Source organism: Sus scrofa, chromosome X, assembly GCF_054392235.1.
Source record: "Sus scrofa isolate SSC_HxYL_T2T_F1_AM1 chromosome X, Sscrofa_HxYL_maternal_Yorkshire_Landrace_v2.0, whole genome shotgun sequence".
Taxonomy (NCBI): domain Eukaryota; kingdom Metazoa; phylum Chordata; class Mammalia; order Artiodactyla; family Suidae; genus Sus; species Sus scrofa.
The window spans coordinates 3,332,843-3,346,715 of NC_139401.1; the positions used below are offsets into that span (position 1 = coordinate 3,332,843).

General features: G+C 50.3%; 1 protein-coding gene across 7 annotated transcripts in view; it reads left to right on the top strand.

Moving 5' to 3' along the window:
• LOC146394442 (CD99 antigen-like) overlaps window positions 1-13,873 on the top strand; it is a 37,942-nt gene that overhangs the window by 3,298 nt on the left and 20,771 nt on the right. For all 7 annotated transcript variants that reach the window (XR_014834936.1, XR_014834935.1, XR_014834938.1 and 4 more), the window contains exons 2-3: window positions 11,567-11,599; window positions 12,566-12,610. Coding sequence is in view for 2 of the 7 variants with exons in the window: in XM_085007066.1 (XP_084863192.1) it covers window positions 11,567-11,599; window positions 12,566-12,610 (78 nt within the window). In the remaining 5 variants the exon portion in view is untranslated. The remainder of the gene's footprint in view (window positions 1-11,566; window positions 11,600-12,565; window positions 12,611-13,873) is intronic.

Here is a 13,873-nt window from a genome sequence, read left to right on the forward strand (position 1 = left end):
CCCAAAAAGGCTAGCAGTGCTGCAGGTGAGGCTGCCCCGCATTTGTAAGCGTTAGGCAGTCTAGGTTGTCGGTCACTGGCTGTTTTGATTGAGTATTCGTCCTCCGGTTAGAAAAATTAGGAGTTCCCCTTGCGGCTCAGAGGGTTAAGGACCTGACATTGTCTCCCTGAGAATGCGGGGTTCCATCCCTGGCCCCGTTCAGTACGTTAAGGATCTGGCGTAGTTGTGGCTGTGGTGTAGGATGGCACCTGCAGCTCCGATTGGACCCCTAGACGGAGAACTTCCATGTGCTGCCGCTGCAGCCCTAAAAAGAAAAAAAAAAAGACAAGAAGCAGAAAAATCACATCCCAGGATCTAAGCCAGCAGACGCCAGGGCGACCTCAGAGAGGGACGGCTGAGACGTGGTCCAGGACGGTGCTGAATGCATGGAGCCCACGCTGAAGGGCCACGCGTGGTTCTGGGTGGGGGAACCCTGCGCCGTTTCGTATCCTGACTCACCAAACCCGGAAAGACCTCCAGAAACTGACGCCTGGGAGGGGGACGCCTACGGTCTGGGGGACTCCTCGCTCCCACCCCAGGCCTCTGCTGCCTACTGTCTCTCTCCCCCCCTGATGAAGGGAAGGGATGCCTGCTCCTGCCCGGCCAGCGCAGGAAGTGGGTTGCATTGTCCTGCCTGCGTGTTTGGCTCTGATAAAAGTGAATTGTGTCTCGTTTCCCGCAGTGCTTTGGCTCTGTCTGCATTCTCAGTTTATGCTGTTGCCACACTTCTGTTCATTTATTTATTTTTGCATCTGGAGCCATTAATATACTTGATGGGGGGAGGGGGAACCTCTTCTTCATGTGGATGACATGTGAGTTGTTGAAAAAAGAACACAGCGTTCGGATTGAGGGGTTCAGCGCATCTGCCCTCCAGCCGTCCTGGTGGGACTTCGCTGATGACACCCGGAATTTTTTCCAGCTGATGTTTTTCCTTCCAGAGGAGACTGACGGCCACACAGGCGGAGCACGAGGATTTGTCCTGACGGGCATTTTCCCATCACGGTGGGTTCTTTTAGGGCTAGAGAGTCAGGGGTGGCGTATGACTTACACACGATATTCCAACGGTACTTTTAATTTAAAAAATAAAGACGCTGTGCCATGTTTAGTGGTGTAGACCAACACTTTAATAAGTAGAGTTGATTTACCACGTTGTGCCAGGTTCTGGCACAGTTCTTTTTCTTTCTTTCTTTCTTTCTTTTTTTTTTTTTTTCTCTGTCTTTTTAGGGCCACTCCTGATGCATGTGGAAGTTCCCAGGCCAGGGGCTGAATTAGAGCTGCACCTGCCAGCCCACACCACAGCCACGGCAACACCAGATCCAAGCCACATCTGTCACCTCCACCACACCTCACTGCAACGCCGGATCCTCCACCCACTGAGCGGGGCCTGGGATTGAACCCACGTCCTCATGGACGCTAGTTGGGTTTGTCACCCACTGAGCCCCGATGGGAATGCCCCACAATTTTTCTTTGAATTAAAACAGAAAGGATGGAGATCCAGAAAGAAAAAAAAAAAAAATCAAACCCAGAAACCTCTCCACCAGGGAAGAACAGAAAGAAACCCATTTTATTATTGCGTAAGCGTGACGCCAGGATGTGACAAGCATCACAGGTGACCCTCGACACCTGCAAAGACACTGTGAGGTGAATGTCACCCATTATGTCCAGGTTGTCAAAACAGGCCCATTGAGCCATTGAAAATATTGACACGCCTTTGAAAAGGACAGAGAAAGAGCTTCTCGATGCAAAGGGCAGCCTTTGGTTTCCTCGGGGCTTTTATTTTGTGTGTATAGTCACCTTTGCAGCCTTGCAGGACAAAGACCCACGTGACACGCACACATATCCATCCCCCATAGCAACCGCGAGGAACTCGGGGCATTTGCATCCTGGGAGCATCTCCAGGTTGTGCAGGATACAGAACTGGCTGGTCCGAAGGGATGCTGCCCTATTGCTTCTGGTTTTGGCTTTGCCCTTGCAGGGAGCATCCGTCCCTGGGTGTTCTTTTTTTTGCTTTACCCTCATCTCCTGGCTAAAAGAGGGTCGCGGAGCAGGAGTCCTGTGTGTCCTTACCTGATTCATCACACAGGCACCCCTCGGAGATGCGGCTGGTTGGGTTGCAGACCCCTCTAATGATGCGAGGCACGCGGATTTTTTGTTTCCAGGGCATGTAAAAGTGAGCTCGACTCAGAGCGCCCGTCATGGCCCAGTGGAGACGAATCCGACTCAGACCCATGAGGAGGCAGGTTCGAGCCCTGGCCTCGATCAGTTAAGGGTTAAGGGTCTGGCGCTGCCATGAGCTGTGGTGTGGGTCAGAAATGTGATTCGGATCCTGCATCGCTGTGGCTGTGGTGTAGGCGGGCAGCTGGAGGTCCGATTCGACCTCTAGCCTGGGAACTTCCATATGCTGCAGATGCAGCACGACCCCCCAAATGACATTGACTCTAGGTGGTAATCTACAAACTGTGCAAAAGTGTTAGATCTGCAAAAAAAAAAAAAAAAAAAAAAAAACAGTGCACATGCCTTTATTAAAAAAAATACCCTCTTGCTAACACGTGCTTGCCCTCCTCCAAGCCTCTGAGCTGTCGTGACATCCACGAGCCTGCATCCAGGGGCACCATCCCACATCATAATCTTCCGGGAAAAGGCTGAACCAGAGCAAACTGAAATGTGACATGCACGCCGGCCGTGACGGAATGCTGTTTGGAAAAACGTCACCCATAAATCTGGTCAAAGCAGGGTTGCCCCGAACCCTTGATGTGTGAAAAACGCGGTGAAGCCAAACACTTCCAGCTGCTTTTTTGGCTGACGCTCATCTCTGGGTGAGAGAGGGGAACTAAACGAGTTAAAACCCAAGGTCTGCCCGTGCCTTTCACGTCTGTACCTGTGCCCCTGTCCCCCGATGGGACCTTAGAGCTCCTGGTTTGGTTTTTCTTTTTTTGAATTTCTGAGTTCGGCCAGCCGTTTGGGGAGAGAGCCCACGGCTGTGTTTCTTGCAGCTTTGTCTCAGGATGACTCAGTGTGGCCGCCGTCCTGGGTCTCATATTCTTTTTTAAAAAAATCCCCTCCCCTCCACAGGAAGCCAGACAGGTGGTTTATTCCCCCTCACACCCCCACCCCCAGAGGCAGATGCCAACCCTACGAGCTGAGCTGCTGCGCTGCCAGCGGCCGTTAGGGCTGTGAATTTAGTGTGTGTCAAGCTGCCTTGAAAAGAAGAAAAGAAACCAGACCGGGGTAGAAAACACCCACGTCATCCATCCGCGTTTTGCAAAGCAAGCATCGCAGGCTTCCGGGCAGGTCCTGCGGTTCTGGGTGGCTGGCGGGGACCAGGATGGGAAATGCCTTTGTTTCCTCGGCTGGGCAGGCGAGAGAGGTTGCAATCCGTCGCCAATCGAGGCCCCTTTTCACGGTTCTGCATCCTGTCCCCACACGTGATCTTGGTGATAGGGTCCCTTTTTTTTTTTTTTTATCTCGACACGTTCATTGCCTTCAAGCCAAAGACCAGCAGCTTCACACAGAGCGAGAATTAACTTTATTTCCTGCTGTTCACCGCCCTTCCTGAGCAGGCAGGGGAGGAGCCTGAGCTGCTGCCCTCCCAGGCTTGGAAAACATGAGTCGGCCTGAGACAGTGTAACCAGAGGATTCCTGCTACGTCGGTGGGTTTCCGCAGCATCAGAGCCTCCCCCTGGCCCCGGGCTGGTGGCGCTCAGCGGACCCGAAAGATGCATCAGGGCCGAGGCAACGCCCTGGACCGGAGTTACTGATGGACAGGCCGCAAGCGGATGTTGTCTGAACATGCACAGATTTTAGAAACACGGCAGGGACCCAAGCGCTGCCGGTCAGCGGCTGCGGCACTGAGCTGTCTCCTCTGCTCAAAGGGCGTGGGTCCCTGCTGGCTGGAGGTCCAGTGCCTCTCTTTCCTGCGTGGTCAGCACAAAAGGCACCTCTCTGGGTGAAAGGATGCAGGAAGGAGGGTTCTGGGTGTTGGGCACTGAGCAGCTCCGGGGCGCAGGAAGGGGGAAGGGTATGGATGGGTCCCAGGGGAGTGGGCGATGGGTGTGACCGGGGTGTCCCCGGGGTTCTGGAGGAGTGTGGCTTGGAAGGTCAAGGGCCCCTGGGTGCTGAGGCCTTCACTTACGGACTGGTGTCCAGGCTGGAGGGAGGGAGCACGTGTTAGATGCTCTAGATGCTGGATGGGTGGGTGGGTAAGAGATAGATAGGGAGTCGATAATAGGCAGGTAGGTAGGTAGAGAGATAGACAGATACAGAGATATATATGAGAGAGAAATAGATTCAGAGATACGCATAATAGATATACGTAATTGATCATTGATGGGCAGATATACATAATAGATAGTTTGCTACAGAGATGGATGATGGATAGATATACACAAGAGATAGGTCGGTAGGGACATAGGCGGGTGGATGGATGGATTGATAGATGGATAGATGGATGGATGGGTAAGAGGTGGACAGGGAGTTGATGGATAGGCAGGTAGGTGCATAGATAGATGACAGATACAGAGATATACAGAATAGACAGACAGATAGACATACCCGATAGGTAGTTGATAGATAGGTAATAGATTGGTAGGGGGATAGACGGATGACGGATGGATGGATGGATGGATAGATAGATAGATAGCAAGCTAGACATAATAGATAGTCACGTTGGTAGGACAGATGGACAGATGGACTGGATGGATGGATGGATGATAAGTAGATAGATACACATAATAGGTAGATGGATAGATAATAGATAGTAGACAGAGATACGTAACGGACACGTAGGTAGACAGATGGATACACAGGTAGATGAGAGATAATAGATATGAAGTTATGTCAGAGACGTGATTTGCAGAAGATAATAGGTAAACAGGTTGATTGATAAATAGATATAGAGGTGATTGGTAGATAGGTACCTAAGATAGACAGAAAAATAGACAATGGAAGATTAGGCGGATAGAAGATGACAGAGGACAGATAATTTTTTTTTTCTTTTTTTGGCCACCCCTCAGCATATGGAGCTCCCCGGGCAGGGATCAGATCCGAGCCACAGTTGGCACTTGGGCCGCACTTGCAGTGCTGCTGGATCCTTAACCCACTGGGCCGGGCTGGGGATCGAACCTGCGTCCCACTGCTCCCAAGACACTGCCAATCCTGTTGTGCTGTGACAGGAACTCCAGGTGATAGATGATCAAAGATCTGTGGGTGGAGAGCTGGATGGCTGCAGTAAACTGTCTCCAGGGGTTTCCAACAGGAGGGGGGTCGTTATTATCTCATTGCTCTGAAGCCACCAGCACCCAGATGCATCATCGACATTTCACCAGGCAATGGGTTAGATTCCAGCAAGACAAGGCGCTGACTCAGAGCTGGGAGGGAATCTGGGAGGGGAAAGGATGTGGGGATGGGGAATGAGCTTGGTAGCTGCTGATAGGTCTCAGGTCCTTCTGGCCGCATCCGTTGTGTCAGCAGTGATCCACATCCTGAGTTTCTCAGGATTTTCTCCAGACTTGGGTCTCCTCCTTCATTCCTACCTTTTGTGATATGACCGTTTGCCCAGATTCTCAACCAGAACAGTCACCCTTCATTCCTGCCATTTCTCCCGTATCTGAGGGTGGTGAATTCTCTTGATTCCATATTCTCTTTCTTCATCCACGCAATGCTCCTTTCTCCATCTCTGTGTTCTTTGTGAGACCTCTCCCTGCCACCCCCAACCGACTTCCTTCCTAAATGAATACAAGGAGCCCTTAACTTCTTTCCTCCCTGGATCCTGGGACACTTTGAGGAGGCCTGGGGACTCCCTCTCATAATAATATATTTTTTAATGCCTGAGATTAAATACGTAGATATACGTTGTTTTTCTCACATTATCTTCCATCCTCTTCCATCGCTAGTGATTAGATGACGTTATAACAGGGTCACTTTTCTGGACAGAAATTGACAGAACATTGTAAATCCACTGTAATAAAAACATTTTTTGAAGAAGAGGAAATACACAGGATTGCCGAGGACACCGATTTATATTAAACCAACTACGTAGTGTGCAGGTGAACCAGACCCTGGTCCCAGCTGAGGCCGGTGGTGGAGCCTGGGCCAAGGGACCAGGAATGAGAGAGAGAAGGGACCAGCCACGGCAGCTCAGGAAGGAAAGATCTGTGGCCGGGCCTGCAGACTGGGACACACATTGGCATCCTTTAGGTGGGCCTTAGTACCCCGGTACCTGGGTCTCGGCCCCCAGAGTTTCTGATTCGATTGGCTCAGAGGCCATGCTTCTCAGACTCACTGGTGGAAAAGCTTGAGTCCTGGCTGGGAGGGATGCCAAGGGCTTTCAGGAGGAGGCAGCATCATCTCAGGGCTTTGAGGGATGAATAGGAGTTTTCCTGGCCTGGACAGAAAAGATTGGCATGGATGGCCAGGGTGCCCAAACTGTCTGAGCACACCCCCCCTTCCCAAGTCCTTCACAAGATGCTGGGGTGATGGTAAATTTTTCCTTAAGTACCCATGCCTCCTCGGGAGTCACAGACCCCCCATCTGTGCATCTGCCTTCTTGCTACCACTTACTTGTAACTCCCAAATCCAGTCTCTGAGTTCAGCGATTTGTGCAGGGCAGCAGCAGCAACAACAACAAAAGCCACTTTCAGGTCTTGGACTGTAAACAAGTGTCTTTTTTGCGGGCTGTGTAATGCCCCCTGTTTGCATTTTTGCCCTTTATGCCTGTGACTTTGCTGTTGTTTCACACAGCCCCCAAGTGCTGAAGTGCCAGGCGCTGCCTCTAAGCACAAGGAGGCTGCCCAATGCCTGGCAGAGAACGTAGGTGTGTGAGATGGGCTTTGTCCCGGCGGGAGCGATAGTGCCGTGGGCATCAACGAGACGGATTCGATGAGATTAAATTAGGCAGAAACAGTCGTAAAACTGGGTTAGGTGTGGATGAGCCGATCGAGTTCCGAGAGGGTAGGCATTAACTCTGGATTTCCCCAGGAGCCACGGTTACGTGAGTGTGTTCAGCGTTTGCAGCGACTCTGGAACAAAACCCCCGCGAGTGCTATGACTCGACTCTGATTAATAACCAGAGTTGTCAGGTCTAGTTTGGGCCAGTTTCTGGAGATGCAAGGGGCTCCGGGAACGGATCGAGGCTGGGGCCCTCTGATGTTCTGTGCATCCATTCCATAATTCACCATTTTATAATTTGTTCCTATAAACGATTATACCTTATTTCCATCCTTATTTCTATTTTATTTATATAATTCATAATTTCTGGGTCTACAGTATAAATGATGTAATTTGTAGCTCCTCCAACTACATTTATATTTTATTTCTCTTCTAATTTTGCTTCTATAGCTTATTTCTGCTTATTTGTGTATATTTACTTATAAAATTTGTGTTTTGTACAAAATTACAAATTGTAGTTTGTCATTTCTGTTGTTGGCACTATTTCCTTTCTTTTCTAATTTTATTTCTACAATTAATTCCTATTTTATTTACATAGTTATTTATGTGATTTATAACTTGTATATAAAAGACGGCATAATTTGTAATTTACCTAATTACAGATTTACAATTTCTATTCTATTTTTCTTATAATTCTCATTCTATACTTTCTACTTATTTCATATAGTTACTTCCATAATTTATATATTCTATTATATAAAGTATAAATCATAGTTTGTCATTTCTGTATTATTGTAACAATATTTTCTCTTCCAATTTTATTTCTAGAATTTATTTCTATGTTATTAATTTATAAATTCTGTCTGTCAAAGATACATGACATAATTTATAATTTCCATAATTACATTTATATCTTCTTTCTCTTCTAAATCTTCTATGGCTTATTTCTCCTTATTTTTATGTATCTATATAATTTATACATCCTATATATAAGTTATAAATTATACGGCTTGTCATTTCTGTAATTATTATTACAACTACATTTTCTTTCTCGTCTAATTTCTAGAACTTATTTCTATTTTATTTACTTATGTAACTTCTAAGTTCCTTGCATAAATTATGTACTTTTTAACTTCTGTTATTGGTAGTGTCTCTGTTCTAATTTTTGGGGGTTTTTTAGCATTTTTATTTTATTTATTAGCGTATAGCTGATTTTTCTAGAACTTATTTCTATTTTATTTACTTATGTAACTTCTAAGTTCCTTGCATAAATTATGTACTTTTTAACTTCTGTTATTGGTAGTGTCTCTGTTCTAATTTTGGGGTTTTTTTAGCATTTTTATTGTATTTATTAGCGTATAGCTGATTTACAACGTTGTGCCAACTTCTGTTGTACAGAAAAGTGACCGAGTCATATATATATATATATATATATATATATATATATATATATATATACACATTCTTTTTCTTACATTATCTTCCAGCATGTTCTGTCCTAAGAGACTGGATAGAGTTCCCTGTGCTGGACAGCAGGGCCCCATTGCGTATCCATTCTCCATGTCCTAGTTTGCATCTACTGACCCCAGCCTCCCCGTCCATCCCACGCCCTCCCCCCCAACCCCACTGGTGTGTCCTAAATTTTATTTCTGCATCAGTGCGCCATCCTGATAGGATTTTCGAGAAACCGGATCCTGGGCCCCTGCTGTGCCGTTGTCACTTGCCCAGTGTGTGGCTGTCAAATCCCAATTCGAGGTTCAGTGGGTTCGCAAGGCAGGTGCACGCACGCCCTTCCCCAGGGAGGAGCCCGGGCCCAGGGGGGCCCTGTGGTCTCGGGGTGAAGGACAGAGAACAGACAGCTGCGCAGGGAGGGTGCTGTGCGGCTGAGTCAGGCTCTGCATCCGGTGGGGCTGCCACACCCGCGTGAGTCACCGTGGGTTCCCCGTCACAGCTGGAGGTTTGGGGGAGGGGGGCCGCTCGGAAACCCTGGAGACTGAGCTGAGCAGGCCTCTGCTGCTGGGCTGGGCTGGGCTGGGCTGCGCTGCTGGCCAGTTTAGGAGGAAGCTAAATGCTTTGCATGACGGCTCGGAGGCTGGGACCCTGCACCCGGCTCCGGCTCTGCCACAAGGGTCTGCTCCCCGCGCCCCCTGGGTCTGCGTCGGAGCCACGTGGGGTCAGCCGTGACCTCTAGGGGAGTGGGTGGAGCCTCTGGGAGAGTGGGTGGGGCGGGGGGTGGAGGAGTGGGGCTGGGCTGGGGAGGTGCCTGGCCCTGGACACAGGGTCATCACACACTGGCACATACACTCACAATGCCACGCAGGGTACAGGCACCCACACACCCACTCACACAGCAGTCCTGTGCATCTTTGCGCGCGCGCGTGCGCACACCCACCTGTGAGCACACACATGCATGTCCACCTGCACCAGTGCCTGTGGATCTGCACGCACACGTGTACCGAGGGCGCAGGTGCAGTTCACTCAGGCTCAGTGCGCGTGCACACGGACGCCCCTGCGCACACGAATATACCCGTACACACGGATGTGTGCACACGCCTTCCGTGGAGGAGTCTTACGTGGCGGACGGTCGCTGTTGGGTTTCACCCTCCAAAGAGACTGGTGCGTTTGTTCTTTCCACATTCCCGCTTGCCCTCCAGAACTCTGCGTGGTCCCCTCCTGGAAGCCCTCTGTGTGGGGCCCTTTGTCCCAGCTGCCTGGAAGAGCCCCTGAGATGTGGGGGCGGCCCCAATGATAGGGAGGGTGGGCACCCCAGAAAGGTCGCAGCGCCCTCCCTTCCGGCAGAGAGACTGTGGAGGGCGGTGGCCCGTGTGGGTTTCTGCGCAGCTGCACAGGACCTGGCATACGCTATATGGGCTCGGGTCTTCCCGGCTGATAAAAGCCCCGTCTGCTTTCCTGTGTGCATCACTGCTGCAGATAGAGCAGAATAACTTTGTTGGTTGGTTGGGTCTGGCACCTTCCCTGCTCCACGATGGAAAACTATGCCCCAGCGTGGGGCTGAGCTGTTCCCAGAGCTGCTGCTTCTGCTGCCTGGTCTTTGTGGTTTAAGTTTGGGGCACATGTCATTCTTCATATATTGGGAGAACACCACAACACAATTCTTTACAATATTGTGTTCGCTTCAGGTGTATGGCACCGTGATTCCGTGATGTGTCTCCATGTATAGTTTCAGATTCTCTTCCATGATGGGCAATTACAGGAGTTGAGTCGTTTTTCCTTGCGCTGGACAGCAGGTCCTAGTTAGAGATCTTTCATCCCAGCCGAATGTACTCCTCTCCTGCCTTTCGCAACCGTAGCTTTGTTTTCTGTCTGCGAGTCTGCCTCTGTTCTGTAGATGGGCTCATTTGTGCCAGATGTCAGATTCCACAGAGAAGTGCTCTCCTATGATACGTCTTTCTCTGGCTGACTTACTTTCCTTCGTATGAGAATCTCTAGTTGCATCCATGTTGCTGCATGTGGCATTATTTCGTCCTTTTTGATGGCTGAGTCGTATTCCATTGTGTATATGGACCGCATCTTCTTGATCCATTCCTCTGTCGAGGGACACTTAGGTGGCTTCCCTGTCTTGGCTATTGTGACGAGTGCTGCTGCGAACATTGGGGTGCCTGTGTCTTTTTGAATTAGGAATATACTCCCCAGACGACACGCAGACACACCTCCAGATGCACACACACACAAAGCCTGCACGCCGCCTACACTAACACACACGTAGAAATCACCCACGTACCTACCCACAAAACCCCACACATACACCTCAAACCACATGGTAAACAGACACCCATGCACACACACGCAGAGGAGAGAGAGAGAATTACAGGTGACACCTGTCTGTGAAACAGTCCCTGGGACCGCACACCTGCCAGCCTTCTGCAGGTGCCTGAGAGATGGTGGCGGGTCATTCCACATCCAGCATTTCCTCAGCTGTCAGACGTGTCCCTTTTGCTTCCTAACTTGCACGACGATTGTCTGACCCGGCGTCACTGTCCTTTCGGCTGCTGACCGGAGGATCCAAGCCATCTTTTGCTTTTGCTCAATCCATCATTCATGGGATAGAACTAGCTATTCAAAGGGTTTCCGTCCCACCAGAGCAACGGGACAGAAGCGCAGTGGGGGAAAAGGCAGCGTCTCCTTCTCGGGGATCCCAGGAGCTTAAAAACAAAGTGTATGTTTTTCGGGGTTGCCTGGTGATTCTGCAAGAAGTATATTTCGGGTGTGGGCTTCCAGAGAAGTTGCTGATGCAGGGGTTTTTCTGCCCATGCTCCTCTGTCGTGTCCAGAAATTGATACTCAGTCATTTTAAAAGACCTGCTCGTGTAGAATCACGCACGTGTGGAATCCCCGTGGTTTCCGACTGTTTGAAATGCTGTAAACACTTATTATCTTCAGGTGGCTACAGCATCCATGGAGGTATTCTTACTTTCTGGTCCAAAAAGTCAGTATTTCAATGGAGAAGAGAAAACACAGCCCCTTCGGCATTTTGAAGGACGCTAAATACCACCACCATGGCAAAATCCCAAATCGTGTTTTTATTTATTTATTTATTTATTTTCTTAATTTCCCCATGGACTTTAACTTGATGTATTGCTCACTGAATTCTTTTTTTTTTCTTTCTTTTTTTTTCCTTTCAGGCCAAGACTTTGATTTATCGGATGCTATTGATGGTGAGTCCTCTGAAAAGCGTTTTATAAAATATCGTGACTGTTTTTCCTGGATCCTGGTTAATCTGGTGAAAGCCGTCTGAGGCCGATGACGAGACTCATGCACTTCCGAGGTGGCTGGAAGTGCCAGGCAGGGGTGCCAGACGCTGAGGGAGGTGGCTGGTCCCCCAGTGGGCTTGCTGACCCGGGGGCAGGGGAGGGAGGGTTCACCCTGTGGCTGGTGGCTGCCTTGCCCCAAACGCTGCCTCTGCCTTCCTGGGGCCCCTTCCTGCCGGGCCTGCTTCGGGGCTTCCAGGTTGCCCTCTGATAAGGGGCCCTCGTGCCAAGCCACCGTGACAGCATCTTAACCAACATTATCTGCTAAGACTCTGCTTCCAAATGAGATCATGTTTCTGAGGTTCCTGGTGGGTGGGAATCGGGCGAAGGGGGGGGGGGACCCAGCCTTCAACGCAGGAGATCATTTGAACTCCTGGGGTTCCGTGCAGCAGCTGGAACCCCACGTGTGGGTGCAGCCATCTCCCCAAAAGCTGGTGGCAGTGGAGGGAATTCTCTATTATTTTTCCCCTTTTGGGCCTCCCTGCAGCATGTGGCGTTCTGGGGCCAGGGATCAGATCCCAGCCACAGTTAAGACCTAAGTCACCGATGTGGCAGTGCCGGGACCCCAACCCGCCATGCCCGCCAGGTTTGAACCTGCGTTCCAGGGCTTCCAAGATGCCGCGGGTCCTGTTGTGCTATAGCGGAAACTCCAGTGTTTTTTTGTGTGTGTGTGCATTGGTTTTGGCTGTGCCAGGAGCCTGTGGACGTTCCTGGCCAAGGATCGAGCCCGAGCCACAGCTGTAATCAGGGACTGCCACACTGGATCCTTAACCCCCGGAGCCGCTAGGGAACTCCCAGAAAGGGAACTGTCTCCAGTGTTGATTCAGTTTCCCAGCCACACGTTTTCCTGACTGGAATGTCTTTTCTCTTCAGAGGATGTCAAGAAGCCCACGTCCACCCCCAGAAAACCCAACACAGGTAAGAAGCCGATGTAGCCGGCATAGGATCACGGCCGAGGGATGGAGGTCCTGGGGCCCCGTTTTCCCTGAGCCGAGGGAGAGGGAGACAGCTCTCAACACCCGCTTATTCAGCGGCTCCGGATGGGGGCTGGTTCGTACGTGAAGTGTCACCGTGAGGTTGACGCTGCCACACGCAGCCGCGGCCGTCAGAGAACAGAATGGATGATGCGACTTCAGCCGTGGGCTTCTGGGGGTGTGCGTGGGGTTAGCCTGAGCGTCTCCTCCTGCTTTGGGATATTCGTTTCTTGGGAGAGACAGTTTTCGGGGCTGGACCCTCGTATAACCCATGAGCAAAGTCCAACCTCAGCTGCTGGGATGTGCATACCAGTTAGTACCAGGGATCCTTCCAGCCAATGACAGTCGGGAAGCAGAGGAGTTCCCGCTGTGGCTCAGCAGGTTAAGGACCCAACTAGTATCCGTGAGGATGCGGATTCGATCCCTGGCCTCGCTCAGTGGGTTAAGGATCTGGTGCTGCCATGAGCTGGGGTGTGGACTGGCAGCTGCAGCTCCGATGTGACCCCTCGCCTGGGAACCTCCATGTGCTGCAGGTGCAGCCCTGAAAAGCAAAAGAGCAAAGTCAGGAGGCAGAGACTGATCATGGGGTTGTCCAAAGGTCAGGTCCGTTGGTGGGTGGGCCCCCGGACTCAAATCGATGCCCAAAGTCACATAGCTGTTATTGCAGATTTGCAAAAAAAAAGGTGCCAGCTCTGGTCCAGGACGGCACCTTAGGAGGAGTAGAGGCACAGCCTTGTTCAGACCCGGGTGTGAGCCAGGTTGACATGTGCAGGTGCCGTTCAGGAGGCTGGGTCCGTCTTTATGGAGCCCCTGAATTCCTGCCGTCCTGGCGCCCTGGGTACGTCCCACTCGTGTTTTCTGAGGGCTTGTACCTTGTACTAAGTGGGTAGACAGGCCTCCGAGGTGGAGCTGGAACTTGAAAATTCGAGTTCTTTTTCATTTGTCTGTCTTTTTTCTTTCTTTCTCTTTCTTTTTCTTTCTTTTCTTTCTTTTTCTTTCTTTCTTTCTTTCTTTCTTTCTTTCTTTCTTTCTTTCTTTCCTTCCTTCCTTCCTTCCTTCCTTCCTTCCTTCCTTCCTTCCTTCCTTCCTTCCTTCCTTCTTTCTTTCTTTCTTTCTTTCTCTTCTTTCCTTCCTTCCTTCCTTCTTTCTTAGGGCCACACCCTTGGCATATGGAGGTTCCCAGGCTAGGGGTCCCATTGGAGCTACA